General features: G+C 36.3%; 1 protein-coding gene across 2 annotated transcripts in view; it reads left to right on the forward strand.

Moving 5' to 3' along the window:
• Positions 1 to 21058, forward strand: part of ALCAM (activated leukocyte cell adhesion molecule) — a 193819-nt gene that overhangs the window by 158007 nt on the left and 14754 nt on the right. Inside the window, exons 8-14 of one of the 2 annotated variants that reach the window (XM_089910512.1) lie at positions 229 to 361; positions 4543 to 4655; positions 6734 to 6869; positions 6977 to 7114; positions 9623 to 9751; positions 11858 to 11896; positions 12187 to 12304. In XM_089910512.1, the coding sequence (XP_089766638.1) occupies positions 229 to 361; positions 4543 to 4655; positions 6734 to 6869; positions 6977 to 7114; positions 9623 to 9751; positions 11858 to 11896; positions 12187 to 12304 (806 nt within the window). The remainder of the gene's footprint in view (positions 1 to 228; positions 362 to 4542; positions 4656 to 6733; positions 6870 to 6976; positions 7115 to 9622; positions 9752 to 11857; positions 11897 to 12186; positions 12305 to 21058) is intronic. The other variant, XM_089910513.1, reaches the window with a different exon arrangement.

A 21058-nucleotide genomic window follows, 5' to 3' on the forward strand; every position in this document is an offset into this window, starting at 1 on the left:
GTAGATGTCATCAATACAATGTAAATTAGCTTCTCAATTTCCTTAGAACCAAATTACCAATTATTTTTCCAGGATTCAGATAATACAAACTCTACTCTCATTTGTCCAATCGAAGAAATACATTCCTTTTTTCTCTTATCTGAGAAAATGTCATTTTAATCAAGAACTATAACTGCTCTTATTGTAGCTACCAAGGGTAATCATCTGACATTTTGCCTCTATCAAAAGGGACAGCCCGAAGGAATACGAAGTTCAAATACTTACACATTGGCAGATGTGAGGCGCAACGCAACAGGAGACTATAAATGCTCCCTGATAGACAAAAAGAGCATGATTGCTTCAACAGCCATCACAGTTCACTGTAAGTCACCTTATTCTTCATTACCAGCTTCACTTTAAAGGCCTCTCGTAGTCTAACTTTGCTATCTCTTCAAATAAATTGCAGGCTATATTTTTCTTAAATAATGTGGTTTCAATAGACTTACTAAAGAGCATCGGCGTGAGCCCAACTTTGGTCCAGATTTGCCCTACAATATTGAAATCTTGAATGGATCTAATAATTGCAACTTTTGGCAGTGATAAACCTCCATCTTCTTTCTAAATGTCTTCATTGTGTGGTATTAATAAAATATTCACATGCATCTTAAAGAAATAAATTATTTTATATCTTAAGAAAATATTTGGATATTCTCGAAGTTTACAAGGTTTGCATTTGGCCAAGAAAAGTGTAGGTTAAGTATCTTTTTTAAATTACAGAGTACTCTTAACACCCAAGCCCAAGCAACAGAAATTTTCTAGAAACAGAACCACTTCGAAATCACCAAGAACTTTTAACCCACTTTTATACTTCAGATACTCCAAAAGTTATATTTACTCCAGTAGATAGAAAAAAATAAATATGCATACAAAACAGGTACTTCACTTGAGTTCTTCATTTTGTAATTCCTGACAGTCTGTATTATTGATGTACCCTATGCATTGTAGAAATGGGAAACTAATTTGAACTGCTCCCTGGTGACACTAGAATACACAGAGTGCTTTGGGCAAATGTCAGTCTTGCTTGGAAATATAAGCCAAATTTTCTAATAAGTCCTTTGTACCCAACAGCACCCCTAGACATGATCCATTACAGTAAGGTTTCTCTAGACATGATCCACTACAATCCCACTGAATATGAGTGTTTCTTTGTTTCAAAATTGAAAGAGATATTAGAAACTGTTCTGAGGAAATGGTTCTAAATCTATTACTCTACCCATAACGCTTGGAAAACACGTAGGATAGGAGCTAGAAGTTTGAAGGAGGTACATCGGGGAATAGAGTAACCAGATGGTTGCTTTTGAGTGTCTGATGTTGGGAGCACACCCTGGGGAGCCCTGTGGTTACAGTGGACTGTTAAGAAATATTCACAGCTAAGCTACTTCTCTGTTTGCTCTATTTTCATGTTGAACATATCTGAGTGTGTCTGCCATCAGGGGCTAGTTAGAGAGAAAGCGGTGACCTGTCAGGATAACAACTGTGCTACTTTTTCTCTGAGGACATTTATCCAGTTTTCTCCATAGGGGAAAAGAAGTGAAGTGAGGGAATATAACCAGCAGATAAAATTGCCTGTGGAATAACTTTCTGATATCATTGTTCATGAAATCTTTGGGCCAATAACCAATAATCTCCAGTGCTTAGTGATGGTACAATCTGCTTATGTTTTTTGGGTTTTTTTTTTTTTTTTTTTTTTTTTTTGAGGTACGCGGGCCTCTCACTGTTGTGGCCTCTCCCGTTGCAGAGCACAGGCTCCGGACGCGCAGGCTCAGCGGCCATGGCTCACGGGCCCAGCCGCTCCGCGGCACGTGGGATCTTCCCGGACTGGGGCACGAACCCGCGCCCCCTGCATCGGCAGGCGGACTCTCAACCACTGTGCCACCGGGGGAGCTCCCTGCTTATGTTTAAGAGATGCTAGCTACTCAGGACGCTAAAGAAAGAGAACTCTCGTTTATATCACCTGTATATCAGGCAGAGAAGGATAGATGGCAGAAGGTTTAGGCAAAAGGCTGTGCTGCAGCTACGTAATACCTCAATGATTAGCTGCGATTAAAAAGAAAGTAAACAAAAGCATATAACAGTTTAATTGAATTTCAGTGCATTTAATTGGATTTAAATACATTTTGGTTTTGGAAGGTAGGCTTTAACACTGGGCTTTAAGGCCTGTGTTGCTCTGAAAAGCTAAAATACCATATGCTAACATATATATATGGAAGCTAAAAAAAAAAAAAAAATGGTACTGATGAACCTAGTGGCAGGGCAGGAATAAAGACGTAGACATAGAAAATGGACTTGAGGACAAGGAATGTGGGAGGGGTAGGACATGGGAAGCTGGGGCGAAGTGAGAGTAGCATCAACATATATACACTACCAAGTGTAAAATAGATAGCTAGTGGGAAGCAGCCGCATAGCACAGGGACAGCTCGGTGTTTTGCTACGACCTAGAGGGGTGGGATAGGGAGAGTGGGAGGGAGACGCAAGAGGGAGGGGATATGGGAATATATGTATTTATATGGCTGATTCACGTTGTTGTACAGCAGAAACTAGCACAGTATCGTGAAGCAATTATACTCCAATAAAATCTATTAAAAAGAAAAAGCTAAAATAGCATTGCAAGTAAATAAGATTTTACTCTAAATTACATGAAATGAAAACATAAAAATCTTATTTTTGCCCATTTATTCTAAATTGTTTGCTTTCAAAAAAGATTTGTTTCCTTTCCATAGATGACTAAAGGGAGTAGATAGAGAAGCACCAACCAGTACTTGCACATATTAGCAGAACAGACCTCTCATCAGGCTTTTAGCCCACAGATCTATAGTTGCTGTTGAAGCATTTACTAGTCCTCTGCCAATTCACGCACATATAGATTCTTCATCCAAGCTTTCAAAGTCCATCATCATCCTTTAAAATCACTTCTTTTATCTTCTCACTGGCAAGTTAACTGTCCAGCTAAGAAAAAGCTTTAACTTGCCCTGAATTGAATTTTCATCTAAATATAATTCAACCAAATATTCTGAGGAAACTCCACTTTTCTATGTGATAATGCCTATTTTAATATTAATGAGAAACATGCTTCTTCCCTTCATTCATTCAACAATAGTTTTTGAGGGCCTACAATGTGGCAGACACTGTAGATACACAGTGACAACTCAAGTCATGGTCCCTATCCCAAAGATGCTTACAGCCTAGCAGGCGAAACAAGTGTTGAAAATAATGCTGTAAACAGTCAATAAATTACAATTATAACATGTAAAACCAAGGAGAAGCACAGGATGCAATAGCAAATCCCACTGCCATAGGATAAAGTCCCAACTCTTAGCATGGGCAAGCACAGTCCTTAGTCTGGCCTTAATTACTTGTATAGGCTTACCTTCCATGTGTTATAACCATTCATACCAGTTTACTCACCACTGTGAAATCTGCCAAGCTCTCTCACCTCTTTGCCTTTGCTTATGTGGCAGAAGTTTTCCCAACATCTCTGCTTATCAAAGCCCTTCTCAACCATCAGGGGCCACAAACAGATACTGCCTCCATGCAATGCCTTTATTACTGCTTTGAAAGCCAAGTTGGTTCTGTTCTCCACACTCCCATAAGTCTTCGCTTGTACCTCTGTCTGTAGCCCTTACTCTAGTTTTTCAGCAAATATTTCTTGAGCTCCTAATCTATAGCACGTTTGCCACTAGGTGCTGATTTCATGCTGCCGTGTAGTGTCATCACATATTTGAGTGCATATTACCTCTACCTCAAATTGTAAATTGTAAGCTCATTATTCATCTCAGTATCTCCTGTCAGTGCTTGGAACATAGTAGTTGTACAATAAATGTTCTTTTGAACTGGATTTTCCTCATACAGATCATACCATGACAGTAAGATTTTTATAGAAATTACTTTCCATCTGAAAGATTTTACTTCCTTAGATGTATTTATACTCTGTTTTTAAAAAATGGTATCTGCTGACAGTGTACCTAATAATAAATCTTATTTAAAATTTCAACTGCATGAGAAACGGGATAGCATTTTTGAAAAATATCTAACCATTATAGTCAATTCTCTCTGAAGAAACACGTAGACACCTAATGGTTTTTTAGTTTATCACCTGCTGTCTAAATATACTTGATTTTCCCATGGTGTGCCTTATCAACTCTTTTTATAATATTTACTTAGTCATCATCTTTCTTTATTTTCTTCCAGAAGTGATTTAAGAATTTTTTTCTAAAGGTGATAGGCCCCAGGTGAACACTTACATGCAGTCAAAACATCAATCATGTTAACTGCAAATAAATGCATAATCAATTAGATTGACCGTTCACTTGTCCAAACTGATCTCAAAGCTGGCTTGAAAAGCTAGACTGATTATGCTACAGTTCAGTTATTTCAGTCACATAAATCGCTTCTGAATTTCAAGTGCAGTTAGAAGGATTTTTTTTCTTTCATCTATTTTTTTCTCAAAAAATATTTTGACTATCTTTCTGGAGTTGCATTTCAAGCATATTTTCTGCTTCACAGATTTGGATTTGTCCTTAAACCCAAGTGGGGAAGTGACCAAGCAGATTGGCGATGCTCTGCCTGTGTCATGCACAATATCTGCTAGTAGGAACGCAACTGTGGTATGGATGAAAGTAAGTAATATTCCTTGGTAATATTCCACTGTTTGAACTGATTTCTTTTTAGGCTTCTCATATATTTATACAATATGTTTATACACCCACACTCATACTCTGTTTCTCTCTATATAATACAAATCATACCACAATAAACTTTTTTAGAGGTACTCAGCATCACTATGGCATCCATAATTGATTCTCTGAAACTTAGTTTGGGGCATTAATTTAATTATGTGTATCTACTGAGTAATTATACACATACACACATGCACATGGTTACACACACATATACAGTTATATACTTTAGGGATTAACAACTTCCAATGTGTTTTAATCCACAACATTATAAACAGTGTGTTTACAACAACCATGTGAAATATGTAGGAAAATGATTATTTCCCCACATTATTCAAAAGAAGTTGAGGGAGGAGAAATCAAAGAGCCACAGGTGACAGAGTGGAGACGAGCTCAGGCCATACCCAGCATAAATACTGCACTCTAGTCACATAACCTTCTGCCTTTCTGCTGAAACTGACCTTAAGTGTCTGAATGTGGGTTCCATGAATTAGTAGCTCCTTGAAGGCAGAGATCTCTTTTCACCCCTGGGCCATAGTAGAACACCTGGAACATACTAGGAGCTTTGTCTGTATTTCCTGAGTACTTATATTCTTGTAATTGTCTGAAATGTAGGCCATTACCTGGGGACCCAACCATTGGTATTATCTTTTTAGAGTGAGAAAGTAGAATTGGTAATTGGTGATTTGAGACAAGGTTATCACCAAAGGGAAAGGTTGTAACTATGTTCCCTCCACTCGAATCCTTGGCTAGTGTATCTGAACACCCAGTCCATTTATTACTAGAACATGGCATATAACAGAAGCACTTAACCAGTGATGTGTTGACAAAACACATACAAACCACTTAAAATAGGGGTTGGCAAGAATTATCTTTGTAAAAAAAATTGTGGGAAATTTATTGCTAGAGTTTCTTCTTGATGAAAATGTTAATTATTTTCTATTGCTTTCTTATCTCTTTTCATGCTGGATCCTCTGTTACTTCTTATCTTACTCTTAAAGCTCAGTTTCTTCTTTCACTTTCTTTTAAACACAACCTCATCACAACTTCTTATTTACTCAGATAGTTAAAATGCATATTTAGCATGAGGTATTTGTAGTAGTTAATGGTCAAAGGGCTAGAGAAGTTCTAGGCATATGAACACTCATAGTGTGTTTTACTACAGGACTGGAGAAACTAAGTTTACTTGGCTAAGCCAGTTTCCACATCAGCTGCAGTCACTGCTGTTGATTAAATACCTCGTGTCAGTGGTGCCAATCAATATTGCCTGGCCATTGGTTAGTTGATGGAAATGGAAAAAAATTCGTAGTGAACAAATACCACATAATCTTAAGATTGTGTTTAGTTGTCTTCTTAGGAGCATTTCAATTTCTGGTAAATAGCATTATTTTCTGTCTATAAAATGATTTTCAAAATCAAATGTTGCGTTTCCTTTGTTCATAGGAATTAGGATAGTAATCTGTTATTAAAGGTTTCTTTAAAAATCATTTTTGTCATAACTGCCATGGCTGTGTAATGGACCCCCTGTCTTGAAAACTGTCTCCTATAAAATGACTTTCAGGTATTTATATCCATCATTGATTATGTAGCACAAGTCTCCAATATCTGTCAATTCAAATTCATCTACATTTACTATAAGGAGTAGCTACTATCAACTGAGAATTCTCCTTAATGTAAACACATTATATTATGCATATAATTAAGTCCTCATAACAATTCAATATGGTAAGATTACTACCCCATTTTACAAATAAGGAAACCAAGTCTCAGAAGTTTATGAACTTGTTCCAAATTATAAATTCAGTAAATAGAAGAGTCTGACATAAAACTCTGATATGTCTAACTCTAAAAGTACAGAGGAAAAAGGAAATCTATTTTTGAAAGAATTTGAAGTTAAAAAAAGAAGCTTTCATTTTCATTAGACCCAGAAGTATAATTTTGGGCTTCATTATTATGTAATAAATACATGGAGAGTTATAATTGTACCATGTGACATAATTAACTTTTTATTTAATCAGGATAACATCAGGCTTCGATCTAGCCCATCATTTTCTAGTCTCCATTATCAAGATGCTGGAAACTATGTCTGTGAGACTGCTCTGCAAGAGGTTGAAGGACTAAAGAAAAGAGAGTCATTGACTCTGATTGTAGAAGGTAATAAAATACGTGAGCACCAATTTAAATTTTTCTTTGAGAATTTAATATCTCTTTCTTTTATGATCTCAGTTCAACATCTTATTTTAAGTGTAATGACATTTTAGGAAAACCTCAAATCAAAATGACAAAGAAAACTGATCCCAGTGGACTGTCTAAAACAATAATCTGCCATGTGGAAGGTTTTCCGAAGCCAGCTATACAGTGGACAATTACTGGCAGTGGAAGCGTCATAAATCAAGCAAGTATTTGTCTTCTTGTTATGTGCTGAACTTGGTCCAATGTGGGGTTTTATTTAGGTACCTAAACTGTAGGCTAGCTTGTTATCAACATGAAATTTGCAGTATATTTTAAGAAGAAGCTTTTGCTAACTTCTTAATCTTCCCAAAGGAAGACCATAACTCAAAGAGAAATTTAAAATCATAGGGCCATGGAGAATGGAAGAATCATTTTGTTGTGGTCAATATCTGTTTTTAAAAGGAAATAAATTAAGTGTTGTTCCATGATCATTAATTCCTGAAACTTGGGTGATTAAAGCACTAACGTATATGCTTTCCTGCATCATGAACTTCCACATCTGAGTATAAGTGGCCTCATTAATAGTTTACTTACTTATATACATTAAGTGTTATTTCTTCTTGAAACTGGGCCCTGGGTTGTGGTGAAGAACATAGTATACTGTGAACATATGGTCTGATTTGCGTGTGCCAGGGCCAGAGTAAGGCTAGCTAAATATATAGTGTCTAGGTTGGTTCCTGCTGAACAAAAATATTCATAAAGTATTCATAAAATAAACAGTAATATTTGTACCTTTGTCACACCATTTTAGTTGGTAGTAGTAAAGGGCTAAGAACTTATGAACACTACCATTAATTTTCTTTGACACACACACACACACACACACAAAGATGAGAATATGGTCTATCACTAACAGTTCAGAGCTGTAATTCCATTAAATTGCCAGTCAGCTTGAGTTACTGACATACTTGTTAATTCCATTTTCTTTAAGACAGTCTTCATGTCCGTCTTCTCAGTGCAGCCACCTAAAGACTCTTCAGGAATACCCAGATGTGCCATTTGATTGTTTGAACCTTCTGTGCTGCCTTCTTCCCAGCTTCAGACCCAGTTGAAATCTGAGAAGGCATGCATAAACCAGAGTTTCAATATAAAGTTAAAATGTCCATTCTTTCTCTGTCTGGGGAAGTTGGGCAGCTGGTCCAGCTTATGCAATGTAGTTTTGCAGAGCAAGGTGAATTTTGGCTCTTTCACCTATGGGTGATGGATATAAATTTGCATAGCTCAAGTATGGAAGGTCCCCAAAGGAGTGGACACAAGCAAATGCCTCCTGATTTGGTTAAGTGTGATGCGGACACACAAGCAAGAGAACATGCCTGAGGAGGACAAAAAGGCTCTTGATTTCAGAAAAAAGACCTGAATTGCTGACAATGTACTCATCTATTTTTTGGCATAAAAAATGACTGTTTCTTTTCTATTCTTTTTTCTTTCTAGTTCAATTTAGTAATAATTACAGCAAAAATAACTTTTGGTACTGGGTAATGCAAACAAAGAAAATAGAAAAATAAGCATCTGGTAAATATTTGATGAATAAAAAGATACAAAGATTTAAAAGGCCATCCTAGAAATAAGCAAATGTATTGTAGAGATAAACATAATAAAAACAAAGACTCAGTGAGAAAGTTATGTGAAAAATACTAGTGGGAAATGGAAAAAAAGCAGGTGAACTTACTATGAGGATAAAAATAATAATGCCATTCTTCATTGTCAAGAAGGACTGATTCTGGCCCACTAGGTGATATGTTATTTTTCTTGTCCTAGGTTTGTGCTGATACATCCATATTTTTTTATTTGTTCCCTCCTCAATCACATGGTGAATCTATTATTTTACAACTACTGTTACTTGTGCCCCAACCCTACCCCAGGGGCTCCATGATGTCTCTAAGCATGAAGCTCTCTCCTGTCCTCAAGGCCTTTAAGATGTAGTTGAGGAGAAAGCACATAGAGAACAATACAGGATGTGGTGTGTATAATATGTCTCAGAAAAGAATACAAGTACATGCTTGCTTTAGTGGAGTTGGACTTAGGAGTCATGTCCTGGGGAAGAGATTAAAGTGAATTTTCTCTTATGTTTGAAGGAATTAAATGGCGGTGATGATCCTCATTAATACCTCACAAAAACCAAATGAACTTACCAGTCACTGAAAAAATAACCTACCCTCTGTATTTAGCTCAAGAAAATTGAGGAAAAAAATAGTCTTCTTCCCATGAGAAAACCATACATACCTATGCACTTAGATATCATGGCTTAAGGTAAAGGGATTCACCCCTGTAGTGAAGAACAATGACATAGTTTACAAATAGAATTAAATTCATGTTTATTAGGAGAAAATTGGTGATGAGTTAATCTCTAACTAATTATTTTGAGACAGGTACTATCATGTCAAAATAATGACTAACCTGAGCATCTATTGAAAAAGAAGAGTTTAATTGATTTACTTATTAGAATTAATAATAGAAGCATAAACAGAAATCCAGGTATGGATTCGCTACTCTTTTTCCTCCATGCTGTGGTTATAAACCTAAACTGGTCTTATCTATGACCTTACATGTACCCTTGAATGCCAGATAACACGACGGAACACCACACCTATCCCATTTCATTCAGTATTACTCTTTCTCATGTTTTTAATTCATTTCCATTTCTAAATCCATTTTCCTTTTCTTTTTCCAGACAGAGGAATCTCCTTATGTCAATGGCAGGTATTATAGTAAAATTATCATTTCCCCTGAAGAGAATGTTACATTAACTTGCACAGCAGAAAACCAGCTGGAGAGAACAGTAAACTCCTTGAATGTCTCTGCTAGTGAGTATTTCCTTTCTGGCATTAAAAATGTAAGAAAATTTGAAGTTATTCTTCATTAGTTTAAAATCTTCAATTCCATCTTCCTGTGCTGCATTATGGTAAGTTTTATTTATTTATTTTGCATTTGGTATCATCATCATAAGGTTCTTCTTTTTTCTTTTTTCCTGGTATCCATTCTTGTACGATCCTTGTCTTGACAGTTAAATCATTTCATGTTTTATGGGTCAGAGACTTTATCTTGTATAGGAATATTTCCAAGATCAACAGAGGATAAGGATTAAGTTGCTCTTAATCCATGTTTTGTGTTCAGAGTACAGATAATTCAAAGATTATCTGAAAACATTTCTGTAACAATTTTAATTTTGGTAATTTTTTAATTCCCCTTAATCTATTATTTTGCATTTCAATTCTTTGTAGTATTTATCCTATTCTTATTTTGCACAGGGATGCCATATGCTTAAAGTCATTCAGCAAGTTGGTAGTAAAACTGATATCAGAATTCCTGAAATCTAGTTTCAAAAATTGATGCTTTTGAATATCATATTTGAATCATAGGTTACAAAAACAAACAAATGAGATTATCTCAGAGAAAGTGACAAAAAAAATCTGTCAATGCTGAAATCAAGGTAATGGAAACATACCAGTAGCAGCTTCTTTATTTAGTTTGAAATTATCTCTCATCTTCAATTCTGTAATTCTTTTTTTGCCATGTCAGTCTTAAATCAGGGCTGGCTTAGAATAAGGCTCAGTTCTGGACAAGATGCTAACTGACCCTCCAAACCTTCATTCTTCAGTCAGTTGGAATCCTGTATGTGACATTAGCAGGATAGAGATATACTAGCTAGGAATTAGCTGGAGCTCGGAGAAAATAATTATCTAAAGATAATGGTCCTTAACAGAATATGACTGGAATTTAAAAGCCTTTTGGATTGACAGGAGAAAAGAACCAAACGAACATAACTCTAAAATAGGAGTACTGACTTCTCTGAATTCAATTCAGTGAGTATTGATTTGTCCTACCTACAAAGAGAACTTATCCTTTCCTCCTGAACACAAGTCTCTCTTTTTATTCTAACCCATCGAATAGTGGTTTTCTAGACCTTGCAGTGGTTTGATCAACATCTAATACCATCATTTTCAAGTTCACTGAGCACCGAGAAATTCCAATATAGTATGTATGAGGAGGGGTCTAGGAATCTGCATTTTAACAAACATCACTGGAAGTTCTGATGCAAGCCCATGTGCATAGAAGGATATTTATTTAGTCTAATATTAGATGATAATCCACCACAGTGGCAATCCTTAACATGGGCCAGGAGCACGGCACTATCAGAGTCATTTGGAGGGCTTTTACAAGCATCACATACATTGCCCCTTCACCTCTGAGACGTCCCCAGTTTTGTTTTTTTGTGTTTTTTTTTTTTTGCGGTACACGGGCCTCTCACTGTTGTGGCCTATCCCGTTGTGGAGCACAGGCTCCGGACGCACAGGCTCAGCGACCATGGCTCACGGGCCCAGCCGCTCCGCGACATGTGGGATCCTCCCAGACCGGGGCACGAACCCGTGTCCCCTGCATCGGCAGGTGGACTCTCAACCACTGCGCCACCAGGGAAGCCCACGTCCCCAGTTTTAACCTCCACCCCTACCACTTTGAGAATGTCTCTAGTGGCAAATCCCTGACGCTAGAGGATGAAAATGAATTCTCCTCCATTGAGGTCAGAAAATTGGAAAAAAGTTGAGAAACACTACATTGAAGATTTCATACACTGCAACTTGTTTCTCTTAAAAAAAGAAGTCCTATTAAAAGGTGGTAGATAGTGGGGAAATTAATATGGATTTCAGATCAATACTATAGCTTGTCAGTTGTGAAGTTATCTGTGGTAGATTAATACCTTTGCAGTTTTAACTACTCGCCTTTCTTTAAAACAAGATGAATTTCTTTGTAGGGAAGTTCACACTCTATTAAGTGTAAATTTTTTTCTACCCTTAGCTGTAGAATAGATATTTTATCTTTGAGTATTTTTACATCATACTATAATGGTAAAGGTGACTTTCATATATCAACAAATTTTGTTTTTAATTTCATATTAACATTTTTCATTTCAGTAAGTATTCCAGAACACGATGAGGCAGACGAGATAAGTGGTAGGTACTATGCTGCCGACTCTTCTTCCTTGACTATCCGCTCAAGATTTATGAAGTGTCATTGTATAAGTAATTTTCTTAGCTGTCACAATTTTGACTTGAATTAAAATAGCAAATGAGACAAGAGAGTAAGAATGCTAAAATTTTAATCCTTTAAAAGCACAAGTTTGCATGTTACTCTTAGTAGTGAGCCTCAGTCATTTTTAATAAGAAATAATAACTAGATTGACGTATTTTCACAAATGCTTGGCATTGTCTGTAATTGCATGGGCTTTTCTTTTTTGTTGTAGATGAAAATAAAGAAAAGGTGAATGACCAGGCAAAACTAATTGTGGGAATCGTTGTTGGTCTCCTCCTTGCTGCCCTAGTTGCTGGTGTCGTCTATTGGCTGTACATGAAGAAATCAAAGTAAGTTGTAGAAAAAAGATCTTCGCTGTTCATTGACTTTCACTGGGAGAAAATAGTGTGTTCATTATGCTCATTTCAGCTGGGCATGTAATTTCTATAATAGGAAAGACATATCTCCCAAATCAGGCTGATCATGTTTTGTCTTCAGCTCACTGTGACTATATTACCAAGACTGGGGACATGGCTTGGAGTGATTTCACCTGTGTCCCCTTATTTTTCTCCGTCAGTAGCCTGAATTCAATTATCTGATTTTTTTTCAATGCTTAGGTAGATTTTTAAAAGGCACGTAGTGCCTAAAAGTCAGCCATTCTAAACAGTTTGGCTGAGGTTGCTGGAGATTAAGTAAAAGCGGTTAGTACATCCTGCAGGGACAGCCGGGTGTCTTTGCAGTGACAGGTCTGGCCAGCAGTGCAAGTGTTGGTGAGGTAGAGCCATCTTGTTGTCACTACTTCTCTATGCTACTTAGGTCACTTTGTTCCATAGAAGAATCTAATTCAGGGAAAAAGTCATCATTATGTTGTCTTGAGTTTTAAAACAATGATTAGACAAAGTACCAAGATTACTTTAAAAATGATTTAGATGATGTTTAAAGATTATTAGAGTCATGAAATAATACATATGGTATCAACCTCACAAATCATCTAACAGTGGTTTATAATGAAAATCCGGTTGACCAATGAAGATTCTTAACATACACACATGCCTAGTATTCCTCATTGCCCCAGCTCTGACCCTAGGTTCAGATGCAACTGGTCAGAGATGCAATTCTAGCATTGCAGTTTTTAAAAGTTCCATTGGTGATTATGTGGTGTACCCCTGGTTTCAAACATGGGTTTCAAACTCCTGTATCTAATAAATGAGGAAATTGAATTTTGCAAGGGGATATGTATAGCTAGTGGCAACTTTAGACTTTATTTTATATTTTCTTGATGTCTTGATAATAACCCCTTTCAACAACTCAGGTAAGTTAACTTAAAAGAAAATCAAAAGAAAAAACAGACTCAATCAGATCCATGATCTCACCCTGTAAAGATACAAATGTCAGTGAAGTAACATTTGAATGGAGCTGCCATCAAATGGAGGCAGTGGCTCAGAATTTTTAAAGTCACGTAATGTGAGCATGTACTGAGTTATATTTCGTTCTCACAATCCATCTCTGAAGTAGGTACTCTTATTATACATATTTTACATTGGAAAGAACTAAGGCAAAGAATGGTTAAATGACTTGCTTGAGATTATACAGTTGTAAGGGATAATTATATTCGATTTAAGGCAGTGATATTTTAGAATCTTTGTGCTTAATTACTAGTTCTTATTTTCTCTTGTTATGCTTTACTTTTTCTCTTTTTCAGTCACATAAGGCAGAAACACATTGCTGTTGTGTGTTGTAGTTGATATACATGTCCACTCACACTAGGGCACAGTCAGTTCTAATCTTGGCACTTCAGTCCTCAATCTTGAACAGTCTGCACTATCACTTGATAACAAATGTGGGTTTTTTCTCAGCGAAAATTTTACCTACAAACACTTCATGTTGCTTTGTGCCCATGATTTCCATGGAAAATTTAGAAGATTGCCTGTACTACGTAAAAGAAAGGAAGTGCAAACAGTTGCCCAGAGGTGGTATCTATCTTACAGAAATTCTCCTTCTGTGTGTGTTTCCTGACTATCAAAATCTTATCCTACCTTTATAATCCACAGTGAGGTGCTCACAAATCTAACAGCTTGGCCTCTAGGGTATTTTGGTTTTATTTATTTAGGGTTTCTGAAGCACTCCAAAGTAATTTTATTTCTTAAAAGAATGAAAATAAAATTTCTCTGTATCCTGGAATTGAGCTGAAAAATAAACAGCAGTCCTCTACATTATGTTCAAATGAATGTTAAGTTCTTGGAGCTCCCCCAGCGTCCTTAATCATCCTATTCTGATTGCCAATGTCTCATCATACCCTGTTTGTCCTTCTATGAATAGAAAAAAATTGTGTGTGTGTGTGTGTGTGTGTGTGTTTTGTTTTTTTTGTTATGTCATTTGTCATTACCATACGGTAACCCAAAATTAAAATCATGGGTAAAAAAATGCTGGACATTTAGCTTCATAGTGTCTTTAGGTTAAGGGTTAAGACTTCATGCATTTCCTTTAAAGTACTTCATTAAATTAAGTGCTTATTTTACCATCTGACACGAACATTTGTCTAAATAACTGTTATTTAATTGAAAAGTGCACCAACTTTTCTAGTGTCAGTATTATTGGTAATCAAAATAATAAATTTCAATTCTTACCCCAAGCATCAAAATGTTTTTATTAAGAATTTGCAGAGCTTTTCAGATTTGCTAAGTGCTTCACATTTCTAACTAGTTATTCTTTCTACTGCCCTCTGAGATAAGCAAGCACTTTTGCTATATGAGTTATTGTTAACACCTGTATCCAGAGTAAGTGCTTCAGGGTAAGAATTGCTAAGTCTATTTTTGGGTCTACTATACTCTCTTTTTTTTTCTTCTAGATAACTTCACCTTTACAAATCAATATGAGAGTTTCATTTCTGTCTTAGCTTAATTCATCACCATTTTACGTGGATATGAGAGATTTTTAATAAAGATATGGTCCATACTTTTTCCGCAGATACCTAAAGAAATATACCCTTGTGTTTATCATCCTGCAAAATAATACCATCAACAATCTTAGTGAGTCACCCATTATTGCAAACAACTTTGAGCCACAATTATATTAGTTCTTTGCATTTGCAATTTAAAAAGCCAGTGGAGAGAGAAATGAGGGAAACAATCTTTTATACCCAAGTAGAATTTAAGAATACATTTGTTAACATACCTAGTGGCTACTCAAATAACATGCACTCCCCATTCCATTAATATGAGATACATATTTTTATATCTATTTTAAATATGGAAAGGATATGCTTAGCAGTTGCGCTTGACACTGTGATATGGTATATTCATTGCAGAATAAGGGCTCATGATTCCTCTGCTGTTTTGATTCATATAACTTCTCACTGGAATTTTTTTTTTTAATTTGAGATATTTTGATAGTGAGAATGGATGACTCCAATCATTTCCTGTGTATGTAGGGTATTAACTGACAGTTCCAGGCAAAAGGTATTAATTGACTAAACCCAGTTCATATCTAGTTGTTTAACAGATAGGAAACATTAAAGACCTAGAGATAATTCAATGACTTTTTAAATTATTTACTCCCTTTCTCTCCATCCTGTTCTCTGAACATTGTTTTTATATCTGCAGGAAGTTGAATGTTACTATTTGAGTTCGAAATTCTCTCCTGCATATCTTATATTACAAGAACTAATGAAAAATTAAAAGAGTCAAAGATAAAGGAAAAATGTAAGGTAGCATGATGTAGCCACAAACTTATTCAGAACTGTATTAAAACCATAATTTCCAGGTTGGTTGCACTTAAGAGACCCTTGACCACCACCATACTTCTTATCACTAAACTGGAAGTAAGCAGTAACCAGACATTTGTAATCTCAAAATACACATTGTGTGAATACTGGAAGTTTACCAAGAGATTTATCTTTTGCAACTGTGGAACTCATGACTATTTTCATGAAGTTTTTGTACAATATGTAGGCAATATGGAAGTCTAAAAATCACAAATATCTTTTGTCAGTTTTGCCTTTTACAATGCTTTACTATTCTACTACTGTCTTAGGGAAAAAAAAAAAAAAAAGACAGTCCTAAATTGGCAAAAGACTAAAGAAGACTGCCTATAACCCCCAAACTTCAAGAAATACTGTTAAATTAAGGCTTTCTAAAACCCTTCTTATTAGTATCTCTTAATATATGGAACAGGATCTTGCAAGAAAGTTGATTTTAACTGAATTCTATTTCCAATCAATACTCTGTCTAAAATCAAATATATGTTCCCATGAGGGAACTTATTCAGACTCCCTGCTGAATCAGTTGAAAATATAGTGCTGAAGGACCATTTATAGCACATTTTGAGTGACTTTCCTCATTTATTACTATGTAAGCATCTTCTTCTCTTTTTGTACTTTTACTCAAATCCTCAAATTTTAATGAGGTAAATTTAATAAGGTAACCATATTTCATATTATCTAAGGCTCAGTGAGTGTAATCTGCCTAAGATAACACATGTGATATCTTATTCCATATACCATATAAACTTTGAAATATATTTTGCTGCCTCACCAGGACTTCTTTGGAATTGAAACTTCGTCTCTGACTTTGATTGCCTGCTGGCATTTAATATAGTGCTAGGGGTGGAAGGGTGTGCTCTCAAGTGCAGGGCTGATGTGGCCTCTCACCTTGTATTAGACGTCAAGCTAATCCAAGTTTTCGTTTCTTTTTCCTTCCCTACCCATAGCCTGGCAGGCAGCCAAAAGAAGGAAGAAATTATTCTATCAAAGCATAAATAACAGGGGAGACTAGAGGGGAAATAAGATAATGTGGAAATGCTGGAGTCCCCCTTTAGTCAATCACAAGGTCATTGGCCACCCAAAGGGCAGAACCATTCATGGCCCTGCCCTCTCCTACTACATGTGAACTGAAACATTTCCAGAGGAAAGAGATAGCATCAAAACATAATGTTTTCAATTTTTATCTCTTCTACCTGTCTGTATGTATGCATTTCACTTTATTTTTTTTTAATTTCATGTGTTTGGTTTAATTATTGTTTCAAAGGTGAAGGGAAATCCTGTTCCTCAAGCATCTGCCTCTGCCCAGGCTGTGTTAGCACATTACCCACCTAAAGGAAACACTTTGAATGATGATGCTGAATACATGCCAGTGGCATCCTGCTTTCATGCATATTCAGTACTGTTACATTTATTTTGATCTACTGATACTTTACATAATGGTGGTTCCCATATTTACTATTGCCCAAGTGAAAGCCATTTTCTATTTTTCACTGAGGACATTAGGAAATCTATTTTAATGGAGAGTTTCTTTGGAGAGTCTTAGAAATGCTAAGGATATCAAATTGAAACTTGTAATAAGTTCAACTATTTATTCTTCTTTGTTTCCTTCTTCAAACCCAGAAATTGATGACAACTGTCTTTCTAAGATGCAGTGGTTAGAGCCCTCCTCTCCTCCTGTAGCTCTTTATTAAGCTTGGCCCAGGAGGCAACTTACTTTGCTGAGAGCTGTGACCAGGGAAGAAAGAAAAATAACTATTCTCATGGGTATGACCCTAATTACCTGCACAGGTATCAACGACCGGTTTGCTGAAAGTGGCAATTCCACACCGCCAGGGTCCCAGTCTTAAATACCCATAGTCCTGGTGCCCTTCTGTGCTGTGTCCCAGGCATGCTATAAATTAGAAATCACAGAAAAGGCCCCTCTAAACAAGGAAGTGATAATAATTCCTCATGTTGCCTCTGAGTTTTCAAATTTGTTATACATATGCCTACACTTGGGAAACCTAAAGTCTTATGAACTCTTTCATGTGTGAATTATTTTACATGGGTATTGTTTTTATTTTCCAAATATACATTTCTGTTATAACATTTTATGTATCTTTTCAAATGACACCCCATTCCAAGATTGTGATGTACTGGTTATGTGTGCAACTCCTATCCTCCTTCACTTTTCCTATCTCCTTCATCCCCCTCTAACCTATTTGTTAGCTGAGATATAATTGACGTATAACAATGTATAAATCTAAGGTGTACCACATGTTGATTTGATACATTCATATATTGCAATATGATTTCTACTGTAGCATTAGTAACACCTCCATCCAGTCTCTTAGCAACTCTGAAGCATTACAATAAAGGCACACTGGGCTTCCCTGGTGGTGCAGTGGTTGAGAGTCCGCCTGCCGATGCAGGGGACACGGGTTTGTGCCCTGGTCCGGGAAGATCCCACATGCCATGGAGCGGCTGGACCCGTGAGCCATGGCCGCTGAGCATGCACGTCCGGAGCCTGTGCTCCGTAACGGGAGAGGCCACAACAGTGAGAGGCCCGCGTACCGCATAAAAATAAAAAATAAAAAAAAATAAAGGCACACTTAGAAGACATCACTAGATTAGTTCCCTACTTCCTTTCAAGGAGATCTAGAAACAAGTTTATGGTACTGGGGAAAATCTCACAAAAATGTTTAAGAATCTTCTAAAAAGTTATTTAAAAGCAACTTGAACCCTTAATAGCCCTGCACTTACAGAAATAACACAGAAGGGGAGTTGAGAGGGAGGACTGAACTCCCTTTGGCCACTCAGTAGCTATGTGGCCTGGGCAGCTGTCCATTACTCACCATCAGTTTTGTGAGTCCCTGTCACCTGCTGGGGGCTTTCACATACACTATACATTTATCCTCACACCAGCCCTGTGAGTAGATCCTATTGTCCCCTATTTACAGAAGAGCAAGCATCTTAAGAGGAGGGACTTGTCCAGGGACTTGCAGCTAAGACTTGACACATGAGGATGAGAACCCATACTCACTGACCCCAAGGTCAAGACTCTTCTCTCTGCCTCACTAATTAGAGAGTCTTCCAATATTAATTTGTTGTGATTCTATTATTTAAATTTTATCTCATTTTAAAGTTATAAAAAAAGCTGACTGATTGAGAACATTTAAGGCAAATAACTATAACAATTTTTATTTTAACCCAAGTGCTCGTTCTTTATAAATGCCTTAACCTCAAATCAGTCGACTGAAAAAAAAAATGTTGACTGAAAATATTGCTAAAGGGAATGTTTTAAATAAGTTTTTGTTCTCTTCCGGTAGTAGATGGAAATCTAACCTGCTTTCAAATCTCTGAAATTTCCCCAAATTAAAAAGGACACTTCCATAAAATTATATTATTTTTACCACATCAATCTCAAAACTGAGCCCAAAAGTAATCAGAATAATTTTTAGAGGCTTTTCCCTGCAAGAGAGAGTGGACTCTCAGTAACAAAAATGGAGAAATTCATTAAAAATTCCAAGTAAATCTTATATACATAGACTCAGTGAATACCCCTTCCTCCAGCAGCAACACTATCTTTATTCCTATTTAGTACATTTCACAGTGGTTAACACTTAGCTTATTTGTATAACTCGGCACACCCGCTGGGAAGCCAGACTGCTGGAGCTTGAATCCTGGTTTTGCTACTTACTAGCTCTTTGACCACAAGCAAGTTTATTAGTCTCAATGTAAAACAGAGATATCCTAAGGCTAAAATAATTTAATACCTATGCAGCACTTAGAACAGTGCCTGGCACATTAAGGCATTATAAGAGTGTTAGCAGTTATGATTTTGGAGAGTGAGATTAAGAAAAGAAGGGAGATTGTTTTTACTTTTGTTTTGTAACTTTAAAATAAGAAAAATATCAGTTTGAAGTTACTCAGCTCTTATTCTACAAATATGTTTCATGTTGCTCTTAACAAACGCTTTTTTGTAATGCCAGTCTGAGAGCAGTGATTCTTAGCCTGATTCTACCTGACAGATATGCAGAAAGATATTATGATTTGCCCTGAATACCACAGAATTCCTTCGAGGGAATTCTAGTCACTCCCTTCCTCTGAATACCTCCTTCTTTTATTTCATAGAATTTGGTAAAATCACAGAAACAACTTTTCATCCCTAGAAAAATACTAAATCCACCTAGAAAGTAAATAGTATTGGAAATGGAAAAGGTATCCAGATTCTCATTGTACTTTTTGTCTGGTTCTTTCAATCCCTGGTCATAAGGATCATGCTTTAGCTTTTCGCGGTATAATGTTTTTATATTAAGGTAAAACTCGCTTACATTAAATATGCAATTAAATCTATTTCGATAAATTTATACACCTTTGTAACCATTACTCCAGTCACGATATAGAGCATCCCATCACCTCAGAAAGTTCCCTTGGAATTCCTTCCTGTCCAGCCCTGCCATCCTTTTTCCCTTAGGCAACCACTATGCTGATTGTTATCACCAGAGATTACATTTTCTTAATCTGGAACCTAATATAAATGGAACTATACAGAATGTATTCGTATCTGGCTTCTCTCCTTTAACACAGTGTTTCTGAGATATCAATACATGTATTAATGATTTACTTGTTTAGAATTGCTGAGTAGTGGTCCGTTGTTAGAATATATCACATTATTTTAATCCATTCTCTTATCTATGGACACTTGGATAGTTTCAAGCCAGTATGGGCTGTCATGAATAATATGGCTAAAACCAACTTTCTATATAAGCATTTTTCGTGGGCATATGTTTTCATTCCCTTGGGCAAATACCTAGAAATGGAACTGCTAGGCTGTAGGGTAGATACTTGTTCATGAGAAATTGCCAAATAGCTTTCTCAAAGTAGTTGTCCTATTTGCAGCCCCACCAGCAATATATAAAGTTTCAGTTCTTTTACATCTTGGCATAAATTTGGTGGTGGTGTTCTGTTTAATTTTAGCCATTCTAGGAGGTGTGAAATGATATCTAATTTTGGGTTTAACTTGCATTTCCCTGAGACCTAATGATTTTAAGCTCCATGTACTTATTGGTGAGCTTCTTTTGTACAGCGACTATTCAAATCTTTTGCCTATGATTTTATTGTTATTTGTCTTATGTAATTGCTCTGTAAGGGTTCTTTACATATTCTATATCAAAAACCTTTGTTATATATTGTAAATATGTTGTCGAAGTCTGTGGCTTGATTATTCCTTTCTTAATGCTGTCTTTTGACGAGCAGTTTTTAATTTTGATGGATAACAACTTACCAATTTTTTCCTATTATATTTACTGCTTTTCGTGTCCACTCTACAAAATCTTTGCTTATTCCAAAGTGGCAAAGATAT

Source organism: Delphinapterus leucas, chromosome 4 (genome assembly GCF_059928025.1).
Source record: "Delphinapterus leucas isolate spDelLeu-1000000601 "Yukka" chromosome 4, BTC_Dleu_Yukka2, whole genome shotgun sequence".
Lineage (NCBI taxonomy): Eukaryota > Metazoa > Chordata > Mammalia > Artiodactyla > Monodontidae > Delphinapterus > Delphinapterus leucas.